A 27,957-nucleotide genomic window follows, 5' to 3' on the forward strand; every position below is an offset into this window, starting at 1 on the left:
TTAAAAGTGCACTTGATGCATGCTCATCTCGACTGGCTATAGAGACAACTTTCTACCGAATCCGATGAACAGGGAGAACGCTTCCACCAAACAGCTATACCAATGGAGTCTCGATACAAAGGCAAAAAGCTAAACGCCATGATAGCTGATATATGTTGGTGGCTAAAGATTGCTGAGGAAAGCTTGGACGAGGACGAGAATGAAATTGACGGCGACCAAGGCCTTAACGGTGTAGATTATTAAAAAAATCTTGTTTCAAAAAATATGTAAAATCGTTTATAATATGTACATATATCTTTTAATAAATTTAGCTTAACAAAACACAAGTATAACAGCAGTTCTACTGTGTGGTCAAGCTTTATTTGATTTAATTGTACAGCATTTTTATGTAGGGACTGGTTTAGTTGCCGTTTTGACACACATTTAAATCACGGCATAGATGATCGTCATAATTTGTTGGGGAGCACAGTGGACATAAATACTGTTAAGAGTTCAAAAGTATAAAAACGCAGTGCTTTGATTCGAAAATAGCACATTTAATGCAAGTTTATGATTTATTTAATATTCCACACTTTTACCAGCTGGAAATTGTGTTGGTTAAAATACATTTTTGGTAAAAAAATGAACTTTTTCGCTTAAACAGGGGGTTTGCCACATTTTTCTTCAAAGATATGCATATCAAAATAAAGGCCATTCAACCATCTTCACAGCAATACTAATTTTTGATATGTATAGCGAAAATTCGGAAATATCAGGTTTTTCATATTTTCGAAGTTCTGACTTTTCACCTCGTATAACAGCTTTTATACTAAATTTCTCAATATAAGAATTCAGCCCTTCAAATAAGGGAAAAGAGCGGACCACGACCACATTTTTACTTTTTTATTTGCTGAACGCGTTAACAAAAAAAAAAAAAATTTAATTTCGAAATGTAGAATTTCGAACTTCGAAAGCCGATATCTATTTTTTGGAGGCTAACTTCGAAAAACGGAGATAGTACTTTTCATACTTAAAGCTCCCATTACTGATACTTAGCATAGACTTGACTTGACTTGGCGTAAACTTGGCAACTTAGCCACGATTATACTCCACTTGGCGCATACAACCTGGCATCATAATCAGCGTTGAAATTTACTTTTAAATAAATGTCAATTTGTATGACAAAATGTCAAAATGAAATGGAAACAAACAAATGGCATCTCAAAATGTAAACGTCACTTAGAACTTACATAGAAAATCAAAATTCAACAGACTTCTAAGTCAAGTTAAGTGTTGCTAAGTTTTGAGTAATCAGTAACATGCAATGTTCATTTAACAGAACTGTAAGTGACAGTTCGCAAGCCAAGTCAAGTCTATGCTAAGTATCAGTAATGGAGCCTTAAGCCTCAATCTCCTCAAAAAAGTTGGTTTGGTCCAATACACAGAAAAAAAGTAGATTTTGTCGTATAGTGTAAAATCAATGAAGCCAACCGAGTTTCTGTAGCACCACTACCGAATTCTCCAGCTATTCTCTGGACCCCAAAGATGAGTGTGGCAAGCTCTGCGAGCGTAAAAGAAGACTTTTCATTTGCATACATGCCTCAAGTGTTTGTGTTTAAATAAAATTGATTACATAGAATTCTAAGTGGCTACTGAGTGGCGCCGAAATAACGGAAGATCACCGACCCAAATTGTGGCTAAAAGTGCAAACATTTTCAGTTTTTCTTAGCACTTTGTTGCGAACGGTTTGGCTGTGATTTTGGAAAAAGAATAACGGAATAGTGGATCGCTGGAGTTCTCTGAGAAAATTGTTTGTGGAATTCGAAATTGGCTAATTAATTATTTTATAAATACAAATATTAAAATTTTGTTTGCGAATTTTCAAAAAAATGTGTAATTGTTTATTACATGTGTATATTTGTATGTGGATTTGCTTGTTTCCGTGACTGTTATCCTCTTAGCAAATACTGCGATTTCGATCGATTTGAAAAGATTTATTATTAATCAACGCCACATTGATCGATGAATAAATATTTGAGGATATATATGTACTTATGTATTTTCATATTTCCATAAGTGTTTTTGTAAGTGTTACCATACAAATGGGCCATTCCATGCCAACTCAACCTACCGGTGGAAGTTCGTTTCGCGATTTCGCACGAACATTCTTTTTTTATTTTTCAAAAAAGTTGTCTATAATTTTTTTTTTAATAAATCAGTGTTTTCAGAGCTTGCAAATAAGTTTCACTGGTTAAAATTTAAATCAAAACAAGTAAGGAAATCTAAGTTTGGGCGAAACAGAACATTATATTCCCAGTTGGGTGCCCTCATATATATATTAGGAATATATTTAAAGAGAAATATCACGGACATTAAGTGATATGAAAACTGAAATATATTACTTACGCACGTGGAAATATTGTCTTTGGTACGTAGGTTTAAAACAGTTACTGTTACAGAAACAATATTCTTACCATCTCACGTTAAAATTGCTTAACTAAGAGAAACGTACCAGAACCATTTACAATATTTTTCAAGGTTTCGTATTTTTCACATATGTCATAAACACATTGCCAATTTTTAAACATCATTTAAACTTAAAGCATCTGTTTAGAAAAAATTGGCGTTACCGTTAGCGAATTCTCCTCAGATCTATATATAATTCCAAAACCGATGATTCTGCAAAATTGCAAGGTGGTACTAACGGCATCTGATTTACGGCCTGCAAAACTTTAAAATTTTCTTCTACTAAATGTGGGCGGTGGTATGCCCATTTTCCACAATTTAACTACATTTTTATTAAGCTTTTTGTTTAAAAGCAATCCTTATACCGAGTTTCGTTAGTATTTGTATTACTTTTCGATTTAAGGAATTAATTAATTGTACTATAGAGAGATTAACTTAAAAAAGGTCGGGTTCACGCCACCTTTTCAAAAATTTGGTTTTAAGTATAGATAATACCGAGAGAGAGAGAGAGAGACTGAGTGCACAAAACTGGGTTTCAATTTGAAACTAGAGCGGTCTACACTTGTAGTTATAAAAAATGGAAAAATCTTGCGAATGGTAGTCCGGTTTCGAACCGACATGCTACGGATTCTAGTGCCCAAGCTACTTACTGAGTTATCACATCTCTGTAAGAAAACACATTACAACACTTCATATGTATGACAAAATGTTTCGAAAAAGAAGCTATGACTTCTAGCAATTTTTACAAATGAAATTTTTTATTTTTAAGTTTTCAGTACCAAACTTGGGTTTTATTTTAGAACCAGACGTGTATACATGTTTCTATCTATAGATTTTTGAAACTTTTTTGGTTTGGTTATAAAACAATTTTAAGATTTTAGACTTAATGTTCAAATAAGTTTCAAATTGAAACTTAATTATATTAAAAAACACAGTAGTAAATTGAAAGGTTTTCAATCTAGTGCAAAAAAATTACAAAACTAGCTTAAACTGATGAATGGTTTAAAAAATTCAAATTTCTAACAGTGTATCGCAAAGCAAAGATATTCATGCTGGCATTAGTTTTAAAAAAAATAATAGCAAGGACAAGTCAAGATATCATGTTGAAATTTTACATGGTGATATCTTAATTTTTTTTATTCAACGGCTTTGAAAGCTTTTAAATATCATAAAGTCAACCCACGTGCCAAGTTTCAAGCAGTCTATCGGTCTTAGGTATTCAATTGTCTCATTTTTTCCATTTTCGTAAAGACATCTACATTTTTAAGTACTCAAGCCATCGTGTTAACAGAAAGACATGACTCAATCAAAATATTTTTCGATGCTGATAATTTTGATATAAGGAAGTCCATATCTATCCCGATTTTTGTACGCCATCGCGTAGCACCGTTATCCAATTAAAGTAAAAATCTGGGTATAATTACGAGACTGGAAATATTCTGGATTTTTTTAAGATTTGAGCATATAAAATATGTTAGAATCCGTTGATTTATTATACTCAGCGTGCTTTGCACACATAGTATATTAACTTTGATTGGATAACGGTTGGTTGTACAGGTATAAAGGAATCGAGATAGATATAGACTTCCATATATCAAAATTATCAGTATCGAAAAAAAATTTGATTGAGCCATGTCCGTCCGTCCGTCCGTTAGCACGATAACTTGAGTAAATACTGAGATATCCTCACCAAATTTAGTACACTAGCTTATCTGAACCCAGAATAGATTGGTATTGAAAATAAGCGAAATCGGATGATAACCACGACCTCTTTTTATATATATAAAATTTTGGAAAACACAAAAACCTGATAATTTAGTAAATAATACGCCTAGAATGTTGAAATTTGACATGTGGACTGATATTGAGACCCTTGATGAAACTTTTTGAAAATGGGCGTGGTGCCGCCCACTTGTGATAAAATCAATTTTACAAATATTATTAATCATAAATCAAAAACCGTTAAACCTATCGTAACAAAATTTGGCAGAGAGCTTGCCTTTACTATAGGGAATGCTTTAAAGAAAAATTGACGAAATCGGTTAAGGATCACGCCCACTTTTATAAAAAAGATTTTTAAAAGGGTCGTGGACGAATAAAATAAGCTATATCTTTGCAAAAAAGAGCTTTATATCAATGGTATTTCATTTCCCAAGTGGATTTATAACAATAAATAGGAAAAACTTCAAATTTAAAAAGATGGGCATGGCACCGCCCCTTTTACGACTAAGCAATTTTCTGTGTTTCGGGAGCCATAACTCGAAGAAAAATTAACTCATCGTAATAAAATTGGGTTCCCTATAGCAGGAAATATTTCAGGGATGCACCTTAACGTTAAGCTAATCGTTTATCAAAAAATTTCCACCGTTTCCGTTGAAACACTTCGAAATATTATCGATAAAGAAATTATCAAGATAAATTGTATCACGTTTTTAACCGAAACGAAAAGCTTTCGTTAACGTTTTTAACGTGATACTTTATGTTTGAATTGTGCTGGCAATGCTATAGCCATGGTGAAGCCGTAAGGTGGCAACAACGAGCGCACATACACACACAAACTCTATGTAATTTGTTTGTGTAATTCGTTGGTGGTAATGTCAAAAATACTCTGAGAAATGTTCGTACTGTCAAAATTCATGAGAAAAGTTGCAATCAGCTTGGATAATGCTTTCACCTTTAATGACTCCGCAATCAATCAGCTTTGCCAGCATAGTTTGAAATTAATAATCAACATAAACGATTTGATTTCGTTTTGATATGGCAGAAAATGAAACGAAATCATTTCGTTAATTTGACGATCTTAACGTTAATAAACGAATCGAAATGACTTCGTTTCGTTTATTAACGTTGATTATCGTAACGAAATGATATCGTTTCGTTGGTTAAGCATGCCTGAAATATTTCTAGAAAAAATGGACGAGATCGGTTAAAGACCACGCCTACTTTTATATAAAAGATTTTTAAAAGGGTCGTAGACGAAAATAATAAGCTATATCTTAGCGAAACAGAGCTTTTTTTCAATAGAATTTACTTTCTAAATTGAATTATAACATTAAATTGGAAAACACTAAAATTTTTGAGAATGGGTGTGGCACCGCCCCTTTTACAACTAAGTAATTTTCTATGTTTCGGGAGCAATATCTCGAAGAAAAATTAACATATCGTAATGAAATTGTGTGCACATATTTTCCTTGTAGCAGAAAATATTTCTACTAAAAATGGACGGGATAGGTTAAAGACCACTTAGATATAAAACAAGCTTAAAAGGATCGTAGGCTAGAATAATAAGCTATAACTTAGCAAAAAATAGTTTTGAATCAATGATATTTCGCTTATCAAGTTTTATTGTAAGAGGAAATGTGGAGACATTTTTTTTAACGGGTGGTGCCACGTGTTATGTAGAAAAGTAATTTATCTGAAATGAAATGTACAATTGAAGCTCATGCTGAGTATATAATGTTCGGTTACACCCGAACTTGGACACCTTTACTTGTTTTTTTTTTAACATTGAAAAAAAAAAATCTAATTTGTTATAAATTTACCAGAGGTGGCTTTCCGTAATTCGATATCGAACAAAAACGAGTATCAAATAATCGTTTTTGCGTTCCGTAACACAAAATCTCGTCGCGTCGTATCGAACGTTCGATACAATCTGTTCGATAGCACCTTAGGTGTCGAATTGCTTTTCGTAAGCTAGAGTTTTTAATGTTTTTGCGATTATTTGAGGAATAATTTTAAGCTAAGGAGTCAGCAAGCAAACGCTTTTCCCTATTGAAATTATTTTGATGATTCCAATATACTTTCGAAACACTTTTTGATACACGAGGAAAATGTACTCAAATTGAAATACCTTAAACCATAAATGTGTCGTCGACCGTTCGATATCGAATTAAAGTATCGAGGGAATGAGTGTCGACTATCGAATTACGGAAAGCAATCCCAGAAAAATTTTACGTTATCGAACAAAGTGGCAAGGTTAACTCTAGTCAACTGTGACTGTAGTTTAAACTCGCACTGAAAAAACGAGCATTATATTTTTTGCTCATACACATGAGCTGTGCATTGCAGAAAACTTGTTTGGCTCGTAGCCCATGTGTTTGCTGTAGGAAAAAATAACATGCTCTTCTCTTCTGGAGTTGCGTATACACACGGCGACTCTTTCTATGCAACAATTTGGCATTTTATTTCAATTCTTTGTAAACATTTGTTTTAATTTTTGAAGATTTGAAAAATTATTGTGAAATATTAGGAACAAAGAGCAACAGTTCTTCATAGAGATCATTAGTCTGGAAATGTAGCAAAATTTTTGGTTGTCATCAATAGAAACCCAGATATTTCTATGTTATGTGTAACCGTCAAGCGTCGTTATGTGAAATAGTAACGTTAAAAAAGTGGAAAGTGTCTGGAAATATGAAAACGATTTGTTTATCTTTTTCCTTCTAAATGCCTTTGTTTTACCAAAAAAGATTAATTCGTTCAAAATTTAATGAATTGTGCTGGTGTTGAATTAGCATTTTTGAAGAAGAACATTTTTCAGGTATACAACATAGGTCAGACCCATCAAATTTATTAAACAAGAGTCCATTTTTTTAACTTCCCATAGTCATAAACCAGATTTTATTCTCTTTACTTAAAATGAGCATGCCCTACATGGGTATGAGTTTTACGACACTTTTAGCTTATTCATTTGTGAATGTGCATGAATATTTTATATCGAAAAGCGCGCACATGGGCAGGTGCTACACTTCAAACAGCACACACTTGCGCCGAGTGCTCATATTTGTTTCTAACTGCTCAGCTCATAAAAATGAGCACTAAATTCAGCGACGAACCCTGAAATTTCCAAAGATTTTTTAGAAAATTTCTCAAAAATTTAAAAATTAAAAAAAATTATTTAGCAAATTATTGCAAAAACCAATTATTTAAAAAAAGATTTAAAATTTTTAAGAATGTCATACATCTCAATTGGAATAAAAAATTTGAAAAACAATAGAAATGGCAGAATGAGTTGGTACGGAATTCTCCATATATGTATGTACTGATAAATGTTTATATTAGCAACTTCAGTGCCACAGCACTGGATTGTGAACATTTCTGATGCCATTCTTTGTGAAGAATGAGTTAATATGCCATTTGGTAAGGAACGTTTATTCAATAGTTTCCACAAAGCAATTGTTATTTCATTCTGCATACATCTGTACATAGGGGTTATTCCACATTAGTTCTATTTCGCATTTTAAATTTTTGGATTTTCACCCGACCAAGAACTGTTATTTCAGTAGAAATGTGTTTTTTCGACATTCTGAACAATGAGACTGAATCTGCTGCATCTGCCAGAAAGAAATATGTATATCTAAGATAGTCAAGTTTATAGTAGAAACAGGATGATACCGTCGTTTGTCCGGCATGTATTTTCTTTAAACATTTTTTGCTTCTTGGTGTTCATGCCAATGCGGGATAGAGGGTTTAGAATATTATCGCGGTAAGAGGTGAATAGAATGCTCCACTTGGCCACATCAAATCATTCCCGAGATGGTCGGGCTAGTACTTGAATGATGTTAAGGACCGTCAGCATCGATAGTACTTCCAAAACCTTCGGGGAGTGTTTTTATCACTACAAGAAGAAGAAGAAGTAGAATGAGAAACCCCGCAAGAACATAGTTAAACGACGTATTTAATCATAGGACTGTACCAGAGTTATTAATAGCAGTTTTTACTTCCTTTTTTGTAAAGCCAAAATTACCACTACATCATCTTTGATATTTTTATACTCAGCTGAGCAAAGCTCACAGAGTATATTAACTTTGTTCGCATAACGGCAATCCGTAACGGCATAAACTAATCGAGATAGATATATACTTCTATATATCAAAATGATCTGGGCGAAAAAAGAAATTCATTTAGCCAAGTCCGTCCGTCCGTCCGTACACACGATAGCTTGAGTAAATTTTGAGGTATCTTGACGAAATTTGGTATGTGGGTTCCTGGGCGCTCATCTCAGATCGCTATTTAAAATGAACGAAATCGGACTACAACCACGCCCACTTTTTTGATATCGAAAATTTCGAAAAAAAGAAAAAGTGCGATAATTCAATACCAAATACGGATAAAGCGGTGAAACTTGGTAGGTGTGTTAACATTATGACGCATAATAGAAAATTAGTAAAATTTTGGACAATGGGCGTGGCACCGCCCACTTTTAAAAGAAGGTAATTTAAAAGTTTTGCAAGCTGTAATTTGGCAGTCGTTGAAGATATCATGATGAACTTTGGCAGAAACGTTACTCATATTACTATTTGTGTGCTAAATAAAAATTAGCAAAATCGGTTTGGAACACGCCCTCTTAAAAAAAAAAATTTTTTTAATCAAATTTTAACAAAAAATTGTATATCTTTACAGTATATAAATAAATTATGCCAACATTCAACTCCAGTAATGATATGGTGCAACAAAATACAAAAATAAAAGAAAATTTCAAAATGGGCGTGGCTTCGCCCTTTTTCATTTAATTCGTATAGAATACTTTAAATGCCATAAGTCGAACAAAAATTTACCAATCCTTGTGAAATTTGGTAGGGCATAGATTCTATGACGATAACTGTTTTATGTGGAAATGGGCGAAATCGGTTGAAGCCACGCCCAGTTTTTATACACAGTCGACCGCCTGTCCTTCCGCTTGGCCGTTAAAATGATAACTTGAGCAAAAATCGTTGTATCTTTACTAAACTTAGGTCACGTAATTATTTGAACTCACTTTATCTTGGTATAAGAAATGGCCGAAATCGGACTATAACCACGCCCACTTTTTCGATATCGAAAATTACGAAAAATGAAAAAAATGCCATAATTATATACCAAATACAAAGAAAGGGATGAAACATAATAATTGTATTGGTCTATTGACGTAAAATATAACTTTAGAAAAAAACTTGGTAAAATGGGTGTGACACCTACCATATTAAGTAGAATGGAATGAAAAAGTTTTGCAGAGCAAAATCAAAAGCCCTTGGAATTTTGGAAGGAATACTGTACGTGGTATTACATATATAAATAAATTAGCGGTACCCGACAGATGATGTTCTGGATCACCCTGGTCCACATTTTGCTCGATATCTCGAAAACGCTTTCATCATATACAACTAAGGGCCACTCCCTTTTAAAACCTTCATTAGTACCTTTAATTTGATACCCATAATGTACAAACACATTCTAGAGTCACCCCTGGTCCACCTTTATGGTGATATCTCGAAAAGGCGTCCACCTATAGGACTAAGGCCTACTACGTTTTAAATAATCATTAACACCTTTCATTTGATACCCATATCGTACAAACATATTCTAGAGTCACCCCTGGTCCACCTTTATGGTGATAGCTGATAATAACACCTTTCATTTGATACCTATATCGTACAAGCGCATTCTAGTCAGCCCTGGTCCACCTTTATGGCGATATCTCGAAAAGGCGTCCACCTATAGAACTAAGGCCCACTCCCTTTTAAAATACTCATTAACACCTTTCATTTGATACCCATATCGTACAAACATATTCTAGAGTCACCCCTGGTCCACCTTTATGGTGATATCTGATAATAACACCTTTCATTTGATACCTATATCGTACAAGCGCATTCTAGTCAGCCCTGGTCCACCTTTATGGCGATATCTCGAAAAGGCGTCCACCTATAGAACTAAGGCCCACTCCCTTTTAAAATACTCATTAACACCTTTCATTTGATACCCATATCGTACAAACACATTCTAGAGTCACCTCTGGTCCACCTTTATGGCGATATCTCGAAAAGACGTCCACCTATAGAACTAAGGCCCACTCCCTTTTAAAATACTCATTAACACCTTTCATTTGATACCCATATCGTACAAAGAGATTCTAGAGTCACCCCTGGTCCACCTTTATGGCGATATCTCGAAAAGGCGTCCACCTATAGAACTAAGGCCCATTCCCTTTCAAAATACTCATTAACACCTTTCATTTGATACCCATATCGTACAAACACATTCTAGAGTCACCTCTGCTCCACCTGTATGGCGATATCACGAAAAGGCGTCCACCTATAGAACTAAGGATCACTCCCTTTTAAAATACTCATTACCACCTTTCATTTGATACCCATATCGTACAAACACATTCTAGAGTAACCCCTGGTCCACCTTTATGGCGATATCCCGAAATGGCGTCCGCCCACTCCCTTTTAAAATGCTCTTTAATACCTTCCATTTGATACCCATGTCATACAAACTCATTCCAGGGTTACCCTAGATTCATTTTCCTAAATGGTGATTTTCCCTTATTTTGTCTCCAAACTTAGACTTCCCTACTTGTTTTTATTTTTTTTATATCGTACTATTGTTTAATCAATTAAGTCAGTGGACTTTCTTCCACTAACTTAAGGTAAGAGCCAAATGTTCATGTTCAGGTCCGCCCATTTTAAAACTGCTCATTTTCCTGAACGACTGTATGATGAATTCGAGGACGATTTGGAAATTAATGTACAATTGAACACACCATTAAACAAACAAACAAAAATATGTAAAACTGAGCCCGAGTTTACAAAGCTTCTCATTCGCAACGAAAAATAAACTTTACAAAAACAAATCTACACAACAACCAAATTAATATAGAGACAGAATGTCTCAATTGTGTTGTTAGTGTAGAAATGAAATAATCTGAATTAAGCAAGGAGACAAATACAAGCCTTTGATAACATTACGAAATTACCTGATGATAATTACATGGCGGTTTTCGAAATGGTACCATCGCAATATACCAGTAAATGTTTCTTTCTTTCTTTTCAGTTTCTCTTAAAAAAACATATTAATTGAATATTCAATTATTATAAGCCGGTGCTAAGCTTATGAATTCTTAAATAATAAGTATAAATTGAACACACCATTAAACAAACAGATATAAGTACAGTCTACGCTTAGTCCTGCCATCACAATAGCAACCAACGCTTGTAAGAAAGAGTTCAATCCAAAGCAGCATTCAAAACGGAATCCCATTCTCAGGTTCTTGGGCTCTTAATACTATTTTAGGGTTTGCTTGCTTTCGTAGTTATCACTCACATTAACAATGACCACAAAAATTTCAATACATTGTTTTGACATGGAATAGCTCATATGTTTTTTGATTAGCCACAAACGCACCATGTATGTTAGGTTCTTGGGTTCATGTTTCTATATTATATAGTGCTGGCTTAGCTTCTAATTATGTAAACCCTCGTAACACTTTTCGTGGCAGTCACTCACATTCATGTTGACATGGAATGCCCCATGTGTTTTTTAATTAGCCACAAACTATTTAAAAATTTTAACATTAATATTATCAAATGTGGTCACTATCCTTTTGACTTCGAATTTTCTTCGCATATTAAATTACGAATGCGAATTCCAGCAAAATTATTACGATATTCGCGAAAAATTGCCCATCTGCCCTACAACGCCTCTGTGATCATGGAAAATGTACGATTTTCAATAATTGTAAGTTTGGAAAACTCTGTAGTAAATATTCATTACTTAAGTAAGTATATAATTGGATATATGTAATTTGAATTTATTTAGGAGAACGATCTTAAATGGCATTCAGAGAGTCATGAAGCTCAAGAACTCTTTTTCGACAAACGTAGCATATCCAGCGAGAGCAGCAATAGCGATGCGGTTTTTAGCGACGAAGCACACGAGATCTTTTTGTGGCAACAACAACATCAAATGATTTGGGATCAACATGAAATTGATGAGACCCTTAGTATGGTGCCGAATTCAAATCATATTTATGAAATGGTTAAAGCCAATTGTTTTATAGGTGGGTTGTTGTAGAAGGGCTAAATACGTTATACCCTTAGCGTAAGGGCCTTGCTGGTATGGCTAGCTATAAAGCCATATAATTTCATATTATAATTTTAGCGTTTGAATAAATAAATAAATAAATGTTATACCCAGTTGTGCATATGAAAAATACTCTACTTTGGCTCGCAGGCCGCCTTGTTTCCTCTGGGCCTTCACAAATGTGAAACTGCATCCTGTTTGTCAGATTTTCTGCTGGAACGTGAGGTGGTGCATTTTCCCGGTATGATTCCCACGTCAGATTACCAAGCGCTTTTGCTGAGTTTTGAAAAATGTTAAAAGGTGATGTTCGTGACGTGTTTTATATGAGTAGTACCTTCCAAACTAGAGTATTGGGTGAAGAGAGTTCATTTATGCTGATATCTGTTCCGGAACACAAAAACATTTAGGGCGAGATAATGCAGACGAACTTGCAGAGGTAGGTCTGGATGCCTCAGATACGATCGTGATACATCATTCATGCACATCAATCAAATAACCCTGTATATAAGGTTAAAAGAGATAGCCCCCTGTAACCAAACATATCCGACTTACGATATGAACAGAACAAAGGACCTGCTAAATAGACTGAGAAAGTAATTTTATAGAATAACTATCACGATCACAGGGCACTAGTAGGTAGGCCTGCACTATTTTCGCACCTGGACGATTAACTGCGACTTGGGAAATCGTTTTAAAATTCAGTCCATATTGCATATATTTCGATAGTGCAATGCCTGGCATGAGCGCAATCGTTTACTAGTCAAGAAGATCCAGTACTGTGGAATACGACGTGTTAAGGCACTAGGGTGCTAGAACTTCCTCCACTCCAGTAACATAAAAAGACAAGCCACGCATATCAGACCGATATATTACATATTTGACCGGTATGTTACAACGCCTTGGTACCTTAATTTAGAACTCTTAGACCCGATAGTCTATAACAACTGGAACATTCAACATCTGAGCGAGTTACCCATCTTCCCAATCATTTCTTGAATAAGTCAATGACTGGGGCAGATTATAGAAATATCTTTACTATGCAACTGGCTATATCATAGTAATAGTTACGACTATTGAAACCAAATTTTGAGTTTTCAAAATCTTTGCTCTTTTTTCTCGTTTATACCACTTTTACAGAGCTCATACCCGCTTCCAGCGATGCCAATCTAGCTCTTCTCTATTCTTCTATTTATGGCTGTGTGGAAAATATTCTTTTTCTGCTCGATCATTATGGCGCGGATCCAAATTGCAAGGACATGAGAGGACGCACACCGCTCCACTTCGCATGCTGTCGCGGCAATCCACATATTGCTAAAGTATTATTGGATCGTGCAGCTGATCCAAATCGTTTTGATGGGAAAAAAGAAGTAACACCTTTACACTGTGCTGCCAGGTATGTATTTATGTAAGAAAATTTGTGATATTCGAAAAGCTTAAAGACTCTGTGTTGGATTCTAAAGCTAACTGGACCTCTTGCTGGTTTAAGCATTAATTTTACCTTCCGTTCAGTCTTATTGTCGTGCGCGTCTTCTCATTATGCTTTGACTAGCGGGTAGGACGGGCCATACTGCCTGGATGTTGGCAATACCTTAACTTACAGTCTGTGACTTCACTTCGTTACATTCGTTTATCCATGTTCTTCTGGATGTTGGCTATGCCTTAGCTTACAGTCTGTGACTTAACTTATAATCTGAGACTTCACTTCACACGACCATAAACTATCCGGAGAACTTTTGTCTTCACCAATCCAAGAGGTATATCATCTTCTCTTGATACCATCCATAATTCCGATCCATAAAGTGTGTCGAGAGGAGTTTACTTTTCTATTGCCTACTCAGAGCAAAATAGCACTTGCCGGCATGAGTTGTTCTCCGTTTTATTTCCAAGCTGGCGTTGTTAATGTTGGTTCCCAGACAGACGAAGTACTTCTCAGTCTCAAATTTATGTCCATCAACAGTGGTGTGGCTGCCAAAGTGGGAATGCGCCGATTATTTCTTGGATGGCAATAAGTACGTTGTTTTGTCCTCATTCACCACAAGACCCACTTTTTTTCTCTTTATTTAACCCAGAGAAGCCAGCACTCACGGCACGTTTTTAAGGCCAATAACATCAATATCATCAGCGCCGTCCACTCACATCAACAAAAAGAGACTTACATAACAGATTCAAGAAAGCCGTCATCCGAAATTAGTACCCTATATATACATATATGTAAGACCACCAATCAAATTTGGCCTGATCTAAACCAGAATATAACGGGGAATTTACTTAGTATGTCAAGGGAAGAAATATTTCGAATCACAGTTACAAGATAATTGCGAGTATATCACCTCTGAAGCGAATTGGACTAGTTCCAAACTAGCGCAGAGCTATCAGCGCTGTCAACTGACACTGAAAAAATTGTAATGTCTTACGAAGTGGCAACTGTCCCCCTTTTCAGACCCTTTGAACTCGTTCTCAAGTAGTTCAGTTGAAATAGTTGCTGTCTTTGAGTAATTAATTTAAATTCTTTAAATTCGTAAAGCTCAGATTTGAGCGCTGTTGGTACAAATGTGTGCATCCGAGGTAGTCATTAAACCTATAGTGCGAAACTGGTGCTTTGCGGGGCTGTCATCCATTTTTGTTAAAGAGGCAATGCTTCATAAAGGACATCATTTGGTAGGTTAGGTTAGGTTAGGTTAAGAGGGCGAGCGTGGGTGTTACCCGCACTTCCACTCGGAGACATTTTTGTCCATTATGAGTGCCCTCAGTAAGTACAGGGTGGCGGCAAATTCGTTTAGCCCCATCACCTTCCAGTGGTCTTCAACGAACCACTTGCTTTCCCTGATGAACCCAAGAAGAAGCGGGACGTCCACCTTCCCAACCTCTGCCAGGCTGTCGAAGAAGCGTGAGCCCAGAAATCTGACCCTTTTTCTTTGAAGCGCCGGGCATTGGCAGAGAAAGTGGTAGATGGACTCCTCTTTCTCCTCATCCTGACAGCTTCTGCAAAGGGAGCTTGTTGGTATTCGCCACCGTCGGAGCATTGGTACAATAGCACAATGACCTGTGATGATTTGTTCACTTTGAGAAGGAAGCTGGTGCCTTTCCTATCCAAGCATGGCCATAAGGACCTTGAGACGTCGCTTGTCTGTTCTCATATTTGGTACATTAATGATGTTTTTCTTACCAGCGAAAACACTTCCCGAAGGTTTAAGAGAGTGTCCTTTGCCGGAAATTAATCAGGGTCGCTCCGGTAACAGCACCTTCTGTTACCAGCTCGATTGCCCCAGTAATAATTTCTTGGCACCTTGAACCCTCGGGTCTGCCGACTTAAGTCGAATTCTACGACACACTTTCCAAACCGCCTTAAATACCGCAAAAGTATACTTTTTTCGTCTACTCCAGCACTCCATTTAATCGCCATATGGACAGAACATGAAGATTTAAGGGCGAATTAATGGTGACTTATAACCACAAAGTCATAACCAGATAAAACAGCTGATCGAACCTACCTTATGGAATTTATTATAATCGATTAATGGTGCCATACCATAACGCTAACTCGATTACATTGATTTCCATAAGGTAGGTGTGATGAGCTGTTTTATCTGGTTATGGCTTTATGGTTATAAGTCACCATTAATTCGCCTTTACCAGCTTTCTGCGAACGATAATTGTGCAGCGGTAGCAGGTAAATGCGTTCATCTGTTGTTAAGCGGGAGTCATTGGTGCCGTATGTCGTATCGCTGTAGTCGTATCCCTAACGTAATCAGCTGTTTATCGTTACGACGGGAACCAAAAACCAATTGGTTGGCTACGATACGGTTACGACCTTAGCGGCACCAATAATCGATTGCATTGATTCCCATAAGGTTGGTCGAATCAGCTGTTATAAGGTTACCGATACCGTTACCGATAAAGCACCAATGTCTGCAGCTTTAATAGCACACCATTCTTTCGTCGCGCGACGCCTTATTCACACCATTAAACCTTGAATATAAACAAAAAAAATTAGACCGAACAATTATTTTGCTTTTTACGCGCATGGAAAAACAAATATTTATTTTTTTTGAAATCTGTTTCTTTTATTTAATTCTGGCCTCAATGCTGTTTTTCACACTACGCGCTACGCTGAACAAAAAACACGTTCCCCCAATCGGCGTTGACGCAACCAACCGCTTATACATCATACACACATACTGGGGCATGGGGTCTTCGCTGATCGGCGCGCAATTTTTTTAGCGCCAAGAGCGTGGAATGCATTTTGCTGCTTCTAAAACGGAAGGCGCACATCAATATTGGCATTGAGAAACGTTCGGCGCTGCATTTCGCCATCGATCGAAATGCGGTGGAATGTGTGGAGATATTGTTGAAATATGGCGCAGATCCCAATACGCCACAGGTAAGTGTGACAGCCTTGTATGTTAATATGTATGCTAATTAATTTTTCTTACTATTTAAATTTGCTAATGATCTTTTTACGTATTCTTTTTGCGCGTGTTTGTATGGTTGTAGGTCTACACGGAGACCCCATTGCATACGGCATGCGCTTTGGGTTTCAGCAAATGCGTGGAATTGTTATTGCATCATGGCGCGGATGTGCGCTCACAATTTGGCGAAGGGAAGCTGACAGCCTTGCACTTGGGTATGTTACAAATATGTAAAAGTGTGATGATTAGCAGCTGGCCTTTTTCACTGTCATTTCACACTGTATCAACAAATAAAGTTGAAGTCAAACTGCATCCGTTCTCATTAGAATAAACGCGTTGTATACCCAGTTGCGGATAGCATGTAAGATATCATGAGGAAGCCGAGCGAAAGTCTACTATACGCTGGCTATGAATGGGATACAAATTGGAGCTCTTCGTATTCGGTTAGTCGATTAACCTAACCAGTATTCAAGTAGTTAATTTCCCACTCATGACTAGTCGAATAACCGTTAAATTACGGTAAGTCGCTTCTTATAAGGTTCGACTACAGGCCATGTTGCCATAAACAGTGGCGCATAATCATAGTCAAAATAAAATAGGGTTTAAATTTAGTTCCAGCTTTTTTGACAGATAGCTTATAGAAAATTATTTCAAAAAGCTGCAACTAAATTTAAAATCTATTTTATTTTGACTATGATTATGCGCCAGTATCTTTTATATTTAGAAAGTAATTGCAACCGAATTGTAAAAGAATTTAAACTGTTGCAATCACCAGATCAAAAATGAGTCAGGATGACGTGCGACTGACTGGTAACAGTGCTTTCTTCTTCTGTGTTAGTTTGTAATGCGGTTCTTAGAACGGGACGCATCAACCGTGAGTCACCGAATCTGTGTATACGATTTCTTTAGGCTCGCACATCTTATTATTTATAACTTTAAACGAGCAATTCTTGTTTGTTTGTATAGCCGAACGATCTCGGGAACGGCTCAACCAATTTAAATGAAATTTGGCACAGAGATAACTAAACTAAAACTTTTTACCTAGGTGTTGCCACTCAGAATGTTTCACAAGGTTGCCACCTATTCGAAATTAAAAAAATTGCATGAGATATGCCGATATGGGTATCAAACGAAAGGTATTTCACTCCGCATTACAATAGGGACATTTTTGGTTAGGGTTGTCATTTAGGGTTGCCACCTATTCGAAATTAAAAAAAATGCATGAGATATGCCGATATGGGTACCAAACGAGAGGCATTTCACTCCGCATTACAATATGAATATTTTTGAGTAGGGTTGCCACCTATTCTAAATAAAAAAAAAATTGCATGAGATATGCCGATATGGGTATCAAACGAAAGGTATTTCACTCCGCATTACAATAGGGAAATTTTTGAGTAGGGTTGCCATTTAGGGTTGCCACCTATTCGAAAAAAATTGCATGAGATATGCTGATATGGGTATCAAACGAAAGGTATTTCACTCCGCATTACAATAGGGACATTTTTGAGTAGGGTTGCAATTTAGGGTTGAGGTAGTTAGACGAAATAGTACTCTGCTTACTCATATTCTACTAAAGCTTTAATGGAGAACATTAAAGTTAAAAATCTTCGTAAAAAGTCTTACACATGATTCGACTTAATTTTAAATAATTTTCTTTTGAATAAATAATTGCAATTTCTCTCACATTACTATTAGAAATATTTCTCAGCACAACAAAACGTTGCCAAGCAAAGCTCGGTCGCCCAGGTACTGTTCATTTAAGCTAAATGGCTGAGCTAAGTGGGGGGAATGTCCCGGTTGGTTACATTTTCGTGGCAGTTTCGAGTGGATAGTTTTGGCAGATATTTAACTTTTAGTGAGTGCCTTGTAACTCGGGAGTTCATATTGGCAACGAGTAATACAAGCTCCGTCGTCCAATTCCTTTCTATGCCGTCTCTGTCCGTTTAAGTAAGAATAGTCTGTTTTTTGACAAATTTACCCCTAGAATGGTGTGTACCACCAATCACTGGCCAACAGTCGCCCAGCCTGTGATATTCCCTTTCAACTTTGTATAGCTGTCCTATCGTCTCACTATCTTCTACGGTGTAGCCTGTTTAGATTTGCCCTACTGAAAACCCCAACAGGGTACATAATCTACGGTTCTATTCGAGCTAAACATTTTTAACTTCTTATTTTATTATATTCTTTCTCTCACATATACTTTTAGCCGCTGAGAACGATTATGTCGATTGCGTCCGCCTGTTGCTTGAGCATGGTGCTGAAGTGGATTGTCGTAATGCCAGCCATCAGACTCCATTACATTTGGCTTGTCTTTCACAATCTATTGAAACTGTCGATCTACTCATCAAACATGGGGCCAATGTGAATGCTATCTATAGAGATGGACGTACAGCTTTGCATGCTGCCATCGTCAAACAATCACGTAGTTTGGATTGTTGTAATGCCTTATTAAAAGCAGGTGCCAATGTGAACAAAGCGGACAATTTTGGTTATACACCGTTGCATATTGCGGCGTTAAATGAATTTAGTAATTGTGTATACACTTTTATTGGTAAGTAAATATGTGGCTGGGTATAATGCTTAAGTCTAATAGATTCCTAGTACCGAATCGAGTTTGATGTGTCTGCCAAAGTAGATTTCTCAGCAAACCATTTAAAATTCTCACAAGCAATCCTGCCCTCATGGGCGACTTGAGAATGTTAATTGTGGCAATCATATCGCTAATGTTCTAGTTGACTAGTTGTTTTCCTGTACTGCCAGCGATCGTTGGCTTGTTGAGCCAACTTGTATGAACTTTTAATTATTTCAGCCTCTACAAATTTACGGGGCCATTTTGCTTTACGTCTGCGGAACTTAACTATTCTTTGGCTGTTGGCTACCAAAATCACTTTCTTTCCAAAGGCTGGTAAGAGTTATCTTATGTATCTCCCATGGGCATCAGACCTTTCCGTTTTTTCCACAACTTCCCCTATGCGCTTCTCAACACCTTTATTGTTTCTAGAGAGGACTTGGGTAAGTCCAAGTTTGATGGGAAGGTTGGCGACAGGATTTTTGTCATGAGATTGGTTTTAGCCGCAAGTTGAAGCTGTCCGGTCACTTTTGTGTCTTCCGAGCGGAGTTCGCTACGATTGGGGGTGCAATGCATGGGATGCTATCTAGTGCTACAACGGTTAAAGATATATATCCGATATGCGAAAGTAACAAGCACGATTAAGGTACTAAACCGACTATCTCGGCAACGATTTAATATGAAAACATTGAACCTTCTACGTCATCCGGACCCACCTTCTTTCTCCATGAGTAACTTGGGGTCACCAGAGACTCGTTTGCTATATTTGTGTATGATATATTCATATTTGTAACAGGATTCCCCTCGGGTAGCTGATATTGACAAATGAGTTGCGGAAGCTAAAAAGCTTTACACTGCGCTTATGAACTCCTTGAATCCCTACTCATATAGCAAAGCATCAATTAAGGCTCTGAGTACGTCTGCGGGCAAAGGAGAGTGGTCTGGGATTGCCTGACCCCGCTTGCGATTGCCTCGAATTATTTTAAAATTCGTATCATTTGGGTTTCCACCGAACTTTCATGCGGATGTCTTAAACCGAATGGGTACAATTGAATCGAATTGAATCCAAGCCGACGCTGGGTGAATATTTCCTATTGTAGGTAAAGATATTCTACTGGCCTGAATTGGGCGGCAGGTAAAAATTTGGCAGAAAATCTAGGTCACAGGGATGGAACATGTGTAAACGCGTAGATTGTCTATTGACGATTTATATTTATTAACTTAAATTTTCATGAATGTAAGCGTAAGACTACGCTTACACATGCTTTGATCTACAATAAATCGTTTTGCATATGTTCCATCTCTGGGACCTAGATTATATTCTGTCAAATTTTTACGTTTCCCTTTTATTTTGTGCTAGAGGTGGAACTTTTTCTATGAAAACTTCTATGGAACTTTTTCTATGAAAAAACTCTGCATATCTAAAATTTGTTCATAATTACCGATTTTCGAGAGGAAAAATTCATATGGAAATCTAATTATATAATTAACGATTAGGAGTTAAGTACGACAATGAATATGGTCCATGAAAGGATTCCGCGCAGAATTACTAGGGATCTAGCCCCGGTTTCGGAGGGACCAGTGGTCATTTTTTGGCATTACCTGAAATATGGGTACCAAACGAAAGGTATCCCCTATCATCTCGGAAATGGCTTAACCCATTTGAATCAAATTTGGTACATCGATATAGTATTACATTTTGAGGATATTTTCACAAGGTTGCCACCTTTTTTAAGTTAAAGAAAATAACACGAGATATGCCAATAAGGGTATCCGTCTCTTACAAAATTGATCACCACTCAAAAAATCACTGGTATGCGCAGCCGTTTTTGTTAATGAACTTTGAAACAGACACGAGTGTATGTATCACCAAAAAATTACTTACATGATATGCCATGAAAAAGAGATATATCTTTTTGTTTGCAAGGTTTTTAAAAAATTTAATATTGAAAAGTCGTAGTATTACAAGAACTCAGTCAGGGTCGTGCACAAGGGCGGCTTTTTGGGGGTTCAAACCCCTCCCATGGGCTTACAACGACTGAATTTGTTTCATAAAAAGTGGTAGATGGAAGAGTGCATTTGTTGACTGATAGCCAATAAATATGGTAAATGTTTCTCTTTGCTCCCGTTTCTATTATTTTTATAGCAAAACTAGTCTTGACAATAATGGATGCTTCCTATGAGCTTCCATATGTTCAAACCCTCCTGAACTCAGTTAAAACATGCGGTATAAAAAATCTAACAAATGAATTAAAAACATATTTACCTGTCCTAAAATAAAATGTAACTAGATTTGATTAATGCTAAACAAGTGAACAACTATTTAGGTTAGAAGGGTATATTGCTTTTTAAACCAAAAATACATCGAAATGCTCGCAATTTTTATACAACTTTAGATGTGCGGGGTTAGCTCCGTTGACGTTGCAGACGGGTTTTAGGGTATGTATACTATTCAGTGGACATCCAGGAACGCCAGGGAGTATATTAAAAAAAAATTGGAATATTTTGAAAAATCGTCAACTAGATTGATCAAATACCCCATCGTGCGTCGCCCGTCTATAAAAAGCCAACGAGAAATCGAAGTCAATAACAAACCGATAACCGGACGATCATAATGCGCTATCGATAATAAGTCCATTATAAAACAATATTTTAACGGTATCGATTGTTATCGATAAGAGGCTGTCGAAGCTCGAAATTATTTTTTTTCTCTGTTGTGCTTAAACTCAACCTCTGGGCGAGCTTTAGTTAATTTAAAAACAATACTCATATTTATTCCACAAGCTTAACAGCTTACAATATAACTGCTTAACTTTTTTCTCGCTTCTCCCGCTTTATAGAGCATGGTGCCGATATAACAGCGCGCACCATGGGTAATGTGTCTGCCTTGTCATTCATTGTGCGTCGTACTCCAGAGATTATACCAAAATTAACAGCTAAAATGGATAGTTCAATAAAAGTGAATGATCACGAGATTGGTGATGTTGACTGTGAGATTAAATTGGATTTTCGCTTGCTGGTGCCACCAACTTCATTTGAACGTGGTGAAACTGAGCTTTTGCTAGCACTAATCGAAGTTGGACAAAAACGTTTACTGATGCATCCTCTGTGTGAGACTTTCCTTTTTCTCAAATGGCGACGTATACGAAAATTCTTTTTGATGAGTCTATTCTATCATGCCATATATGTTATACTATTCACAATGTATATTGTTGGTGTTTATGCGCGCAATTGTGATAATAATCCAAAATGTGAAGCGCATGCGTATATAAGCACAGTGGGCTATTTTGTAATTATATTGAATTTGATATTGATGGGTAAAGAGATTTTTCAGGTAAATATTTAACCAAAATAAGATAAATTTTTAGTTTTAAAATTGTTTTTATTGATTGCAGATGGCTCATGGTTTGCAGGGATATGCAAAATATTGGGAAAATTGGTTGCAATGGGCCATTGTTTTTGGTGTCTTGCTATGCGTGGTAGATGCCTGTCGGTTTTTTCTTTATTTATTGCCTAATCGTTTTTTTTTTCTTTTGGTTTAGACACCTGAGATTTTGGTACCCAGCAACTTGTTGGCAGTTCCCAAGTGGCAACATCATATTGCAGCCATTGTAGTGTTGTTGGTTTGGTTGGAGCTAATGATGTTAGTGGGACGCTTTCCAATATTTGGAGTTTATGTGCAAATGTTCACAAAAGGTATGATAAATTGAGAGCTTAAAGAAGCCAAAAAGTTGAAAGAAACTGAAAAATTTTAGCAAGGTAAAAACTTAAAAGTTTAAAATTTCAACTTCATACATAGCTTGAACAAAACTTAATATGCTAAGAAGTTGAAAACTTAATTAACCTTTTACACTGAATGACTTTTTTTTGATTTCGCGGAAGCAGAGAATACTTTATGCACTGATCGCGATTTTTATTTCTTCCCGCTCGACTCAAGAGCTCCCTTCCTCTTTTGAAAGTTATCCAATAAAACCTAGCATTCCACCAATTTTCCGTACCTCGGACCGTATTTAGCATTATTTCGGGTACGGAAATGCGCTTGTGGCTACTCTCATATAAATGAGCTAGGCAACGGTTTTCTCGTTTTATGAGAAGTATATGTATGTATCAGGTATCTACTGGCGATTACAGATTTAAGACTATCTAGGCCGTTTAATGTTCATGTCGCAAATCGTACTAATATGGTCGAAAGGGGTATCAACGGATGCGAATCACTGCCATTTATAAGAATCCCAAAATCCAATAAATGCCATCGGGGTTTGCATCATCGATTTCAACAAGTTATTAAAACAAAACATTGAAAAAAAAAGTTATACATATAATAAATTTAAATTCACACTTTACATAATTTTTCAGAAAATGAATGAAGAACAATAAATTCAAATAAAATGACCCAAGCTGAATATCATGGTGTAATAACCAGTTGAAGTAAGCCGTCAATTGTTCGCTCTAAATTCTTCTTTGTTCTGTCATTCGGCTATCTGAAAACTTTTCACGAACGTTGTCACCGAAAAAGTGTTGTTTTTTGCATTTTTCAGGATTTTATGGTTAAGTTTTAGTACTTTTTTCACATAACCTTTACTGGATTTAATTACAGATGTTCATCATTTGGTGTCTTTTGTGTTGGCTTCCATAAGTACGGCCGTGCTAAACTATTACGTTCATATTGTTGATGTGTCCATTATATATACATTATGTTGTATGGCGGCCACCGTGGTGTGATGGTAGCGTGCTCCGCCTATCACACCGTATGCCCTGGGTTCAACTCCCGGGCAAAGCAACATCAAAATTTTAGAAATAAGATTTTTCAATTAGAAGAAAATTTTTCTAAGCGGGGTCGCCCCTCGGCAGTGTCTGGCAAGCGCTCCGATTGTATTTCTTTCTGCCATGAAAAGCTCTCAGTGAAAACTCATCTGCCTTGCAGATGCCGTTCGGAGTCGGCATAAAACATGTAGGTCCCGTCCGGCCAATTTGTAGGGAAAATCAAGAGGAGCACGACGCAAATTGGAAGAGAAGCTCGGCCTTAGATCTCTTCGGAGGTTATCGCGCCTTACATTTATTTTTTTTTATATGTTTAATTTGTTCCAAAACAAATTGAAACAGGTCTTTGTTAGAACAAACTATTTGTATTCACGTCATATACAACAAGGATTTTCTCTGTGCAGCGCTACGGAAAACTTTCGAAAAATGTTTTTGTTATTCCTGCATCAAGAATACTAAAACTGTCGTGGGTGTTATGTAAAAACTTCGCTAAAACAATGGATTTCTAAACATAGTTACAAAAATTCTAACTCACTATTGTTGTTTTGCCCTAAAAATCAGAACACTAAGATAAGAGGGATGTTACAGTTTTGGATTGTAATTTAGAATATATGAATTCGGCTCGATCGGATCAGCATCTTCTAGTTCTAGGCCGAGTATTGTATTCCCGAAGCTATATATCCGAACGGCATCTGCAAGGCAGATGAGTTTTCACTGAGAGCTTTTCATGGCAGAAATACACCCGGAGCGCTTGCCAAACACTGCCGAGGGGCGACCCCGCTTAGAAAAATTGTCTTCTAATTGAAAAACCTTATTTCTAAAATTTTTGATTTGCTTTGCCCGGGGTTTGAACCCAGGGCATCCGGTGTGGTAGGCGGAGCACGCTACCATCACACCACGGTGGCCGCCAATTAAATCCAGGGTTTTCCGTGTGGTGGGCGAAGCACTCTATCACCACACCACTGCGGTCGCCTATCCAAACCAGGTTTATATACCACCTACACGTTCCTGCTCCTGTTACAAATGTGTATATGTGGGCAGATATATTTACCAGGTGAGGCCCTGACCTTCTCAGGAAGACTCAAAGTGGTAAAGCCAAAGCTTTCCCAAGACAGTCGAACAAATGACTGTGTGTGACTACGCTAACGTAGTAACGTAGTGGGCAGTGGAACTATTTGGAAAACTGAAGTTACGTGGTCAACCATAGTGAACTCTTATAACATAAGGCCGAAAAAAAATATTTTATGCTGAATATACATCCATTAACATCTTTCACCTTAAAATTGGTGGACTTTCACTATAAAATATCGTCTTTATTCAACCAAGACTATTGAAATCAATGTTTCGAACACAAAGGTCTAAAGGCCCTATACATATTTAGCATACTTCCTTATGCCCACTTTTAATTTAAAAATAATGTAGAGTGGTCGTTCATTATAGGATATTTCAATGAGTAACGCAACGATATTCACTTAGACAATCCACAAGGTGTTTCTCTGGTGATTCGAATAGTCTCTTGTGGGCTATGTCCTGTTTCGAGGCATTTCTTGAACATGAGCAACAAAAGTTCTGCGCAGTTGTTTACAGCTAGACTGATTGCCTTCACGAGGAGTCCGTCTGAACGCGGACAATAATATGGATGTGTTGTTGCAACAGGGAACAAGGGAAATTGGTATGATTTGAAGTCAACGGGGATATTTCTTTCGACAGCCCTTATCCTTCGGGGATCAGCCAATCTTCACATTTCTTAATATAACATTTACATTTTAATACCATAACATTTGTTTACGTTCCAGTTGCAGGCAATTTTTGTAAATTCTTGCTGGCCTACATCTGCCTGCTGATCGGGTTTTGCCTTAGCTTCTCCGTACTTTTCAACGACTATCCACCATTTGAGAATATTACATGGTAAAAAAGATTATTACAATTGATATATGTATTTTGAGTTTTGAACGAGTCTTCTCTCCTTCCCACACAGGTCCTTACTGAAAGCCATTACAATGATGTCTGGTGAGCTGGAATTTGAGGATATATTTTACGGTGGAACCTCTGTCAAATTTCCTGTCACCTCACACATTTTGTTTCTCTGCTTTGTGCTACTCGTCACTGTCATACTCACAAATCTGATGGTGGGTTTGGCAGTAAGCGATATTCAAGGTTTACAAGTTTCGGCCACCCTAGATCGTTTGGTGCGTCAAGCCGAACTTATTTCACGTTTAGAAAGTTTATTCTTCTCGCGTTTATTGCGACGAGCACCAGTGAAGTTACTACAACTTTGCAAACGTAGCGCTTTACTACGCACTTCACGCAATAAATTACAATTTATAACACGACCCAACGATCCGCGTGACAATCAACTACCAGAGGATATCAAGATAAATATATACAAACTCGTTGCTGAGCGCCGTGATCGTAATTTGAGTTTACGACGCCGTAAACTCGAAAGTAATTACAATATGTTTAATCAGAGTTTACAACGTCAGTATGAGGAAAAGAAGCGTTGTACTGCCATCCCTGTGGGTGGAGGGTCATCAACTGATAAAACAGCTGGCCTGTACAAGGTTCCGAAGAATAATAATAATAAAAAACTTTGTAACGACTTAAAAGAGCCGCCTAGCCCAGTGGTAACATTACGTGAAAATGATTGCCTTCTGCGTCCACGTTCCGCGACCAACGTACACGATCAGCTGATGGCCGAAAGCGATATAACCGCTAAGCTCAAAAGTCAGGTGAATGGCATTTCAGATGTGCGCGCGGAAGTGCTTTCATTGCGTCAACAATTAAATGAGATTAGTCAAAAGTTCGATACGTTTGCGGAAAGTGCGGGCAAAAAGTTGACTTTTACTGCTGAGGAAATGTGTCGCATCAAAATTCATCTTGAGCAGAAGGCATCGTTTCAATGTTGATTGTCGTATGCGATTGGATGAATCATAAAATGTAGTATTGCCTTAAATGCAAATGAGCTTTAATACCTATGTAATTATCAATGATGAAACTAACTTTTTTACACATATCATTGTCTGTGTTGTTTTTGTATTTAAATATGTAAACTATTTACTACATACATTATTGACAATAATTATAGCACCAAATGAGCAAATGTATACTCGAATAACAAACTTTTGAAAAAAAGGGTTTGTAGTCTTCTAAGAAAGAACTTCCGTTTGGGGGGAATAATGTAAAGCAATCATCACTTCACTTGAATACTCCAAGAATCAATTCATCTGATGATCAACAATTTTCCTATTGCAAACTGCTGTTAACGATGCTTCGCAAAAGCCTTGTCAGCCTTAAAATTTGCAACTACATATATGCACACATTAATGTGTATTTATTAATAAAGGAAGGAAGGCTTTCATTCGGCTCTGAATTGACTGAGTGTTACCCAAGCCTTTGTCGAAATCAAGCTTTAATAAATTCTTAAATAGATATTATAGCATAGGGCTTCTTTGGGTTTCGAGGTGTCGTGAAGATCCAGTGGACTGACCTGGTCAGAAACCACACCGTCTATCGTCCAACAAACTCGTTAGAAACCTATTTGCTATTTAAGCAAGATAGTCAGACGTGGTCAAACAAATCATTCCTGTGACAGTGGAGCTAAAGTCACAAGGCTCTAGTAAAGGATTCTCCCGGATCCATATCGAAAAAAAAAACTTAATTTCGGTAACACTCCCTTAAACCTTCGGATAGTAGTTTTGCTGATCTGGAGCGTCTTCACTGTCGTATGGACTTATTAGGTTTGATGGGATGTGTAAGATCTACGGATCTATCCCTTAATATTTTATTAAATCTCAAACACGTCTTGTCTCTTCAAATATTACACAGCCAACTGATTTATTTATTTTTCATATTTCTGACACATATTTCTGAGAGTGCTATATAAATCTAATATTACTAGATACTACATAACTCTTTTCTTTTAACTTT

At 36.8% G+C, this 27,957-nt stretch overlaps 2 protein-coding genes across 13 annotated transcripts in view; one reads left to right on the forward strand and one right to left on the reverse strand.

Annotated features, from left to right (window-relative positions):
* The window catches only part of LOC137253215 (uncharacterized), a 91,248-nt gene that overhangs the window by 34,003 nt on the left and 29,288 nt on the right, over positions 1–27,957 (reverse strand). The gene's annotated exons all lie outside the window — the stretch shown is intronic.
* pyx (pyrexia) lies at positions 1,699–27,182 on the forward strand. Of its 8 annotated transcripts, none has more exons than XM_067789758.1 (13): positions 1,699–1,789; positions 11,260–11,472; positions 11,858–11,943; positions 12,025–12,265; positions 13,426–13,681; positions 16,510–16,669; positions 16,783–16,912; positions 18,907–19,251; positions 22,110–22,603; positions 22,665–22,748; positions 22,812–22,965; positions 25,827–25,938; positions 26,009–27,182. In XM_067789758.1, exons 3-13 carry the CDS (start codon positions 11,917–11,919, stop codon positions 26,934–26,936), a joined length of 2,931 nt encoding a protein of 976 aa, XP_067645859.1. In that variant the 5' UTR covers positions 1,699–1,789; positions 11,260–11,472; positions 11,858–11,916; the 3' UTR covers positions 26,937–27,182. The 8 variants fall into 8 exon arrangements, with proteins under 8 accessions (XP_067645859.1, XP_067645858.1, XP_067645856.1 ...); XM_067789757.1 differs by having other exon boundaries at positions 1,704–1,872; XM_067789752.1 differs by lacking the exon at positions 11,260–11,472 and adding an exon at positions 1,941–2,063 and having other exon boundaries at positions 1,739–1,789; positions 11,754–11,943.

The sequence above is a fragment of the Eurosta solidaginis genome, chromosome 5 (assembly GCF_040869045.1).
Source record: "Eurosta solidaginis isolate ZX-2024a chromosome 5, ASM4086904v1, whole genome shotgun sequence".
NCBI classification, from domain to species: domain Eukaryota; kingdom Metazoa; phylum Arthropoda; class Insecta; order Diptera; family Tephritidae; genus Eurosta; species Eurosta solidaginis.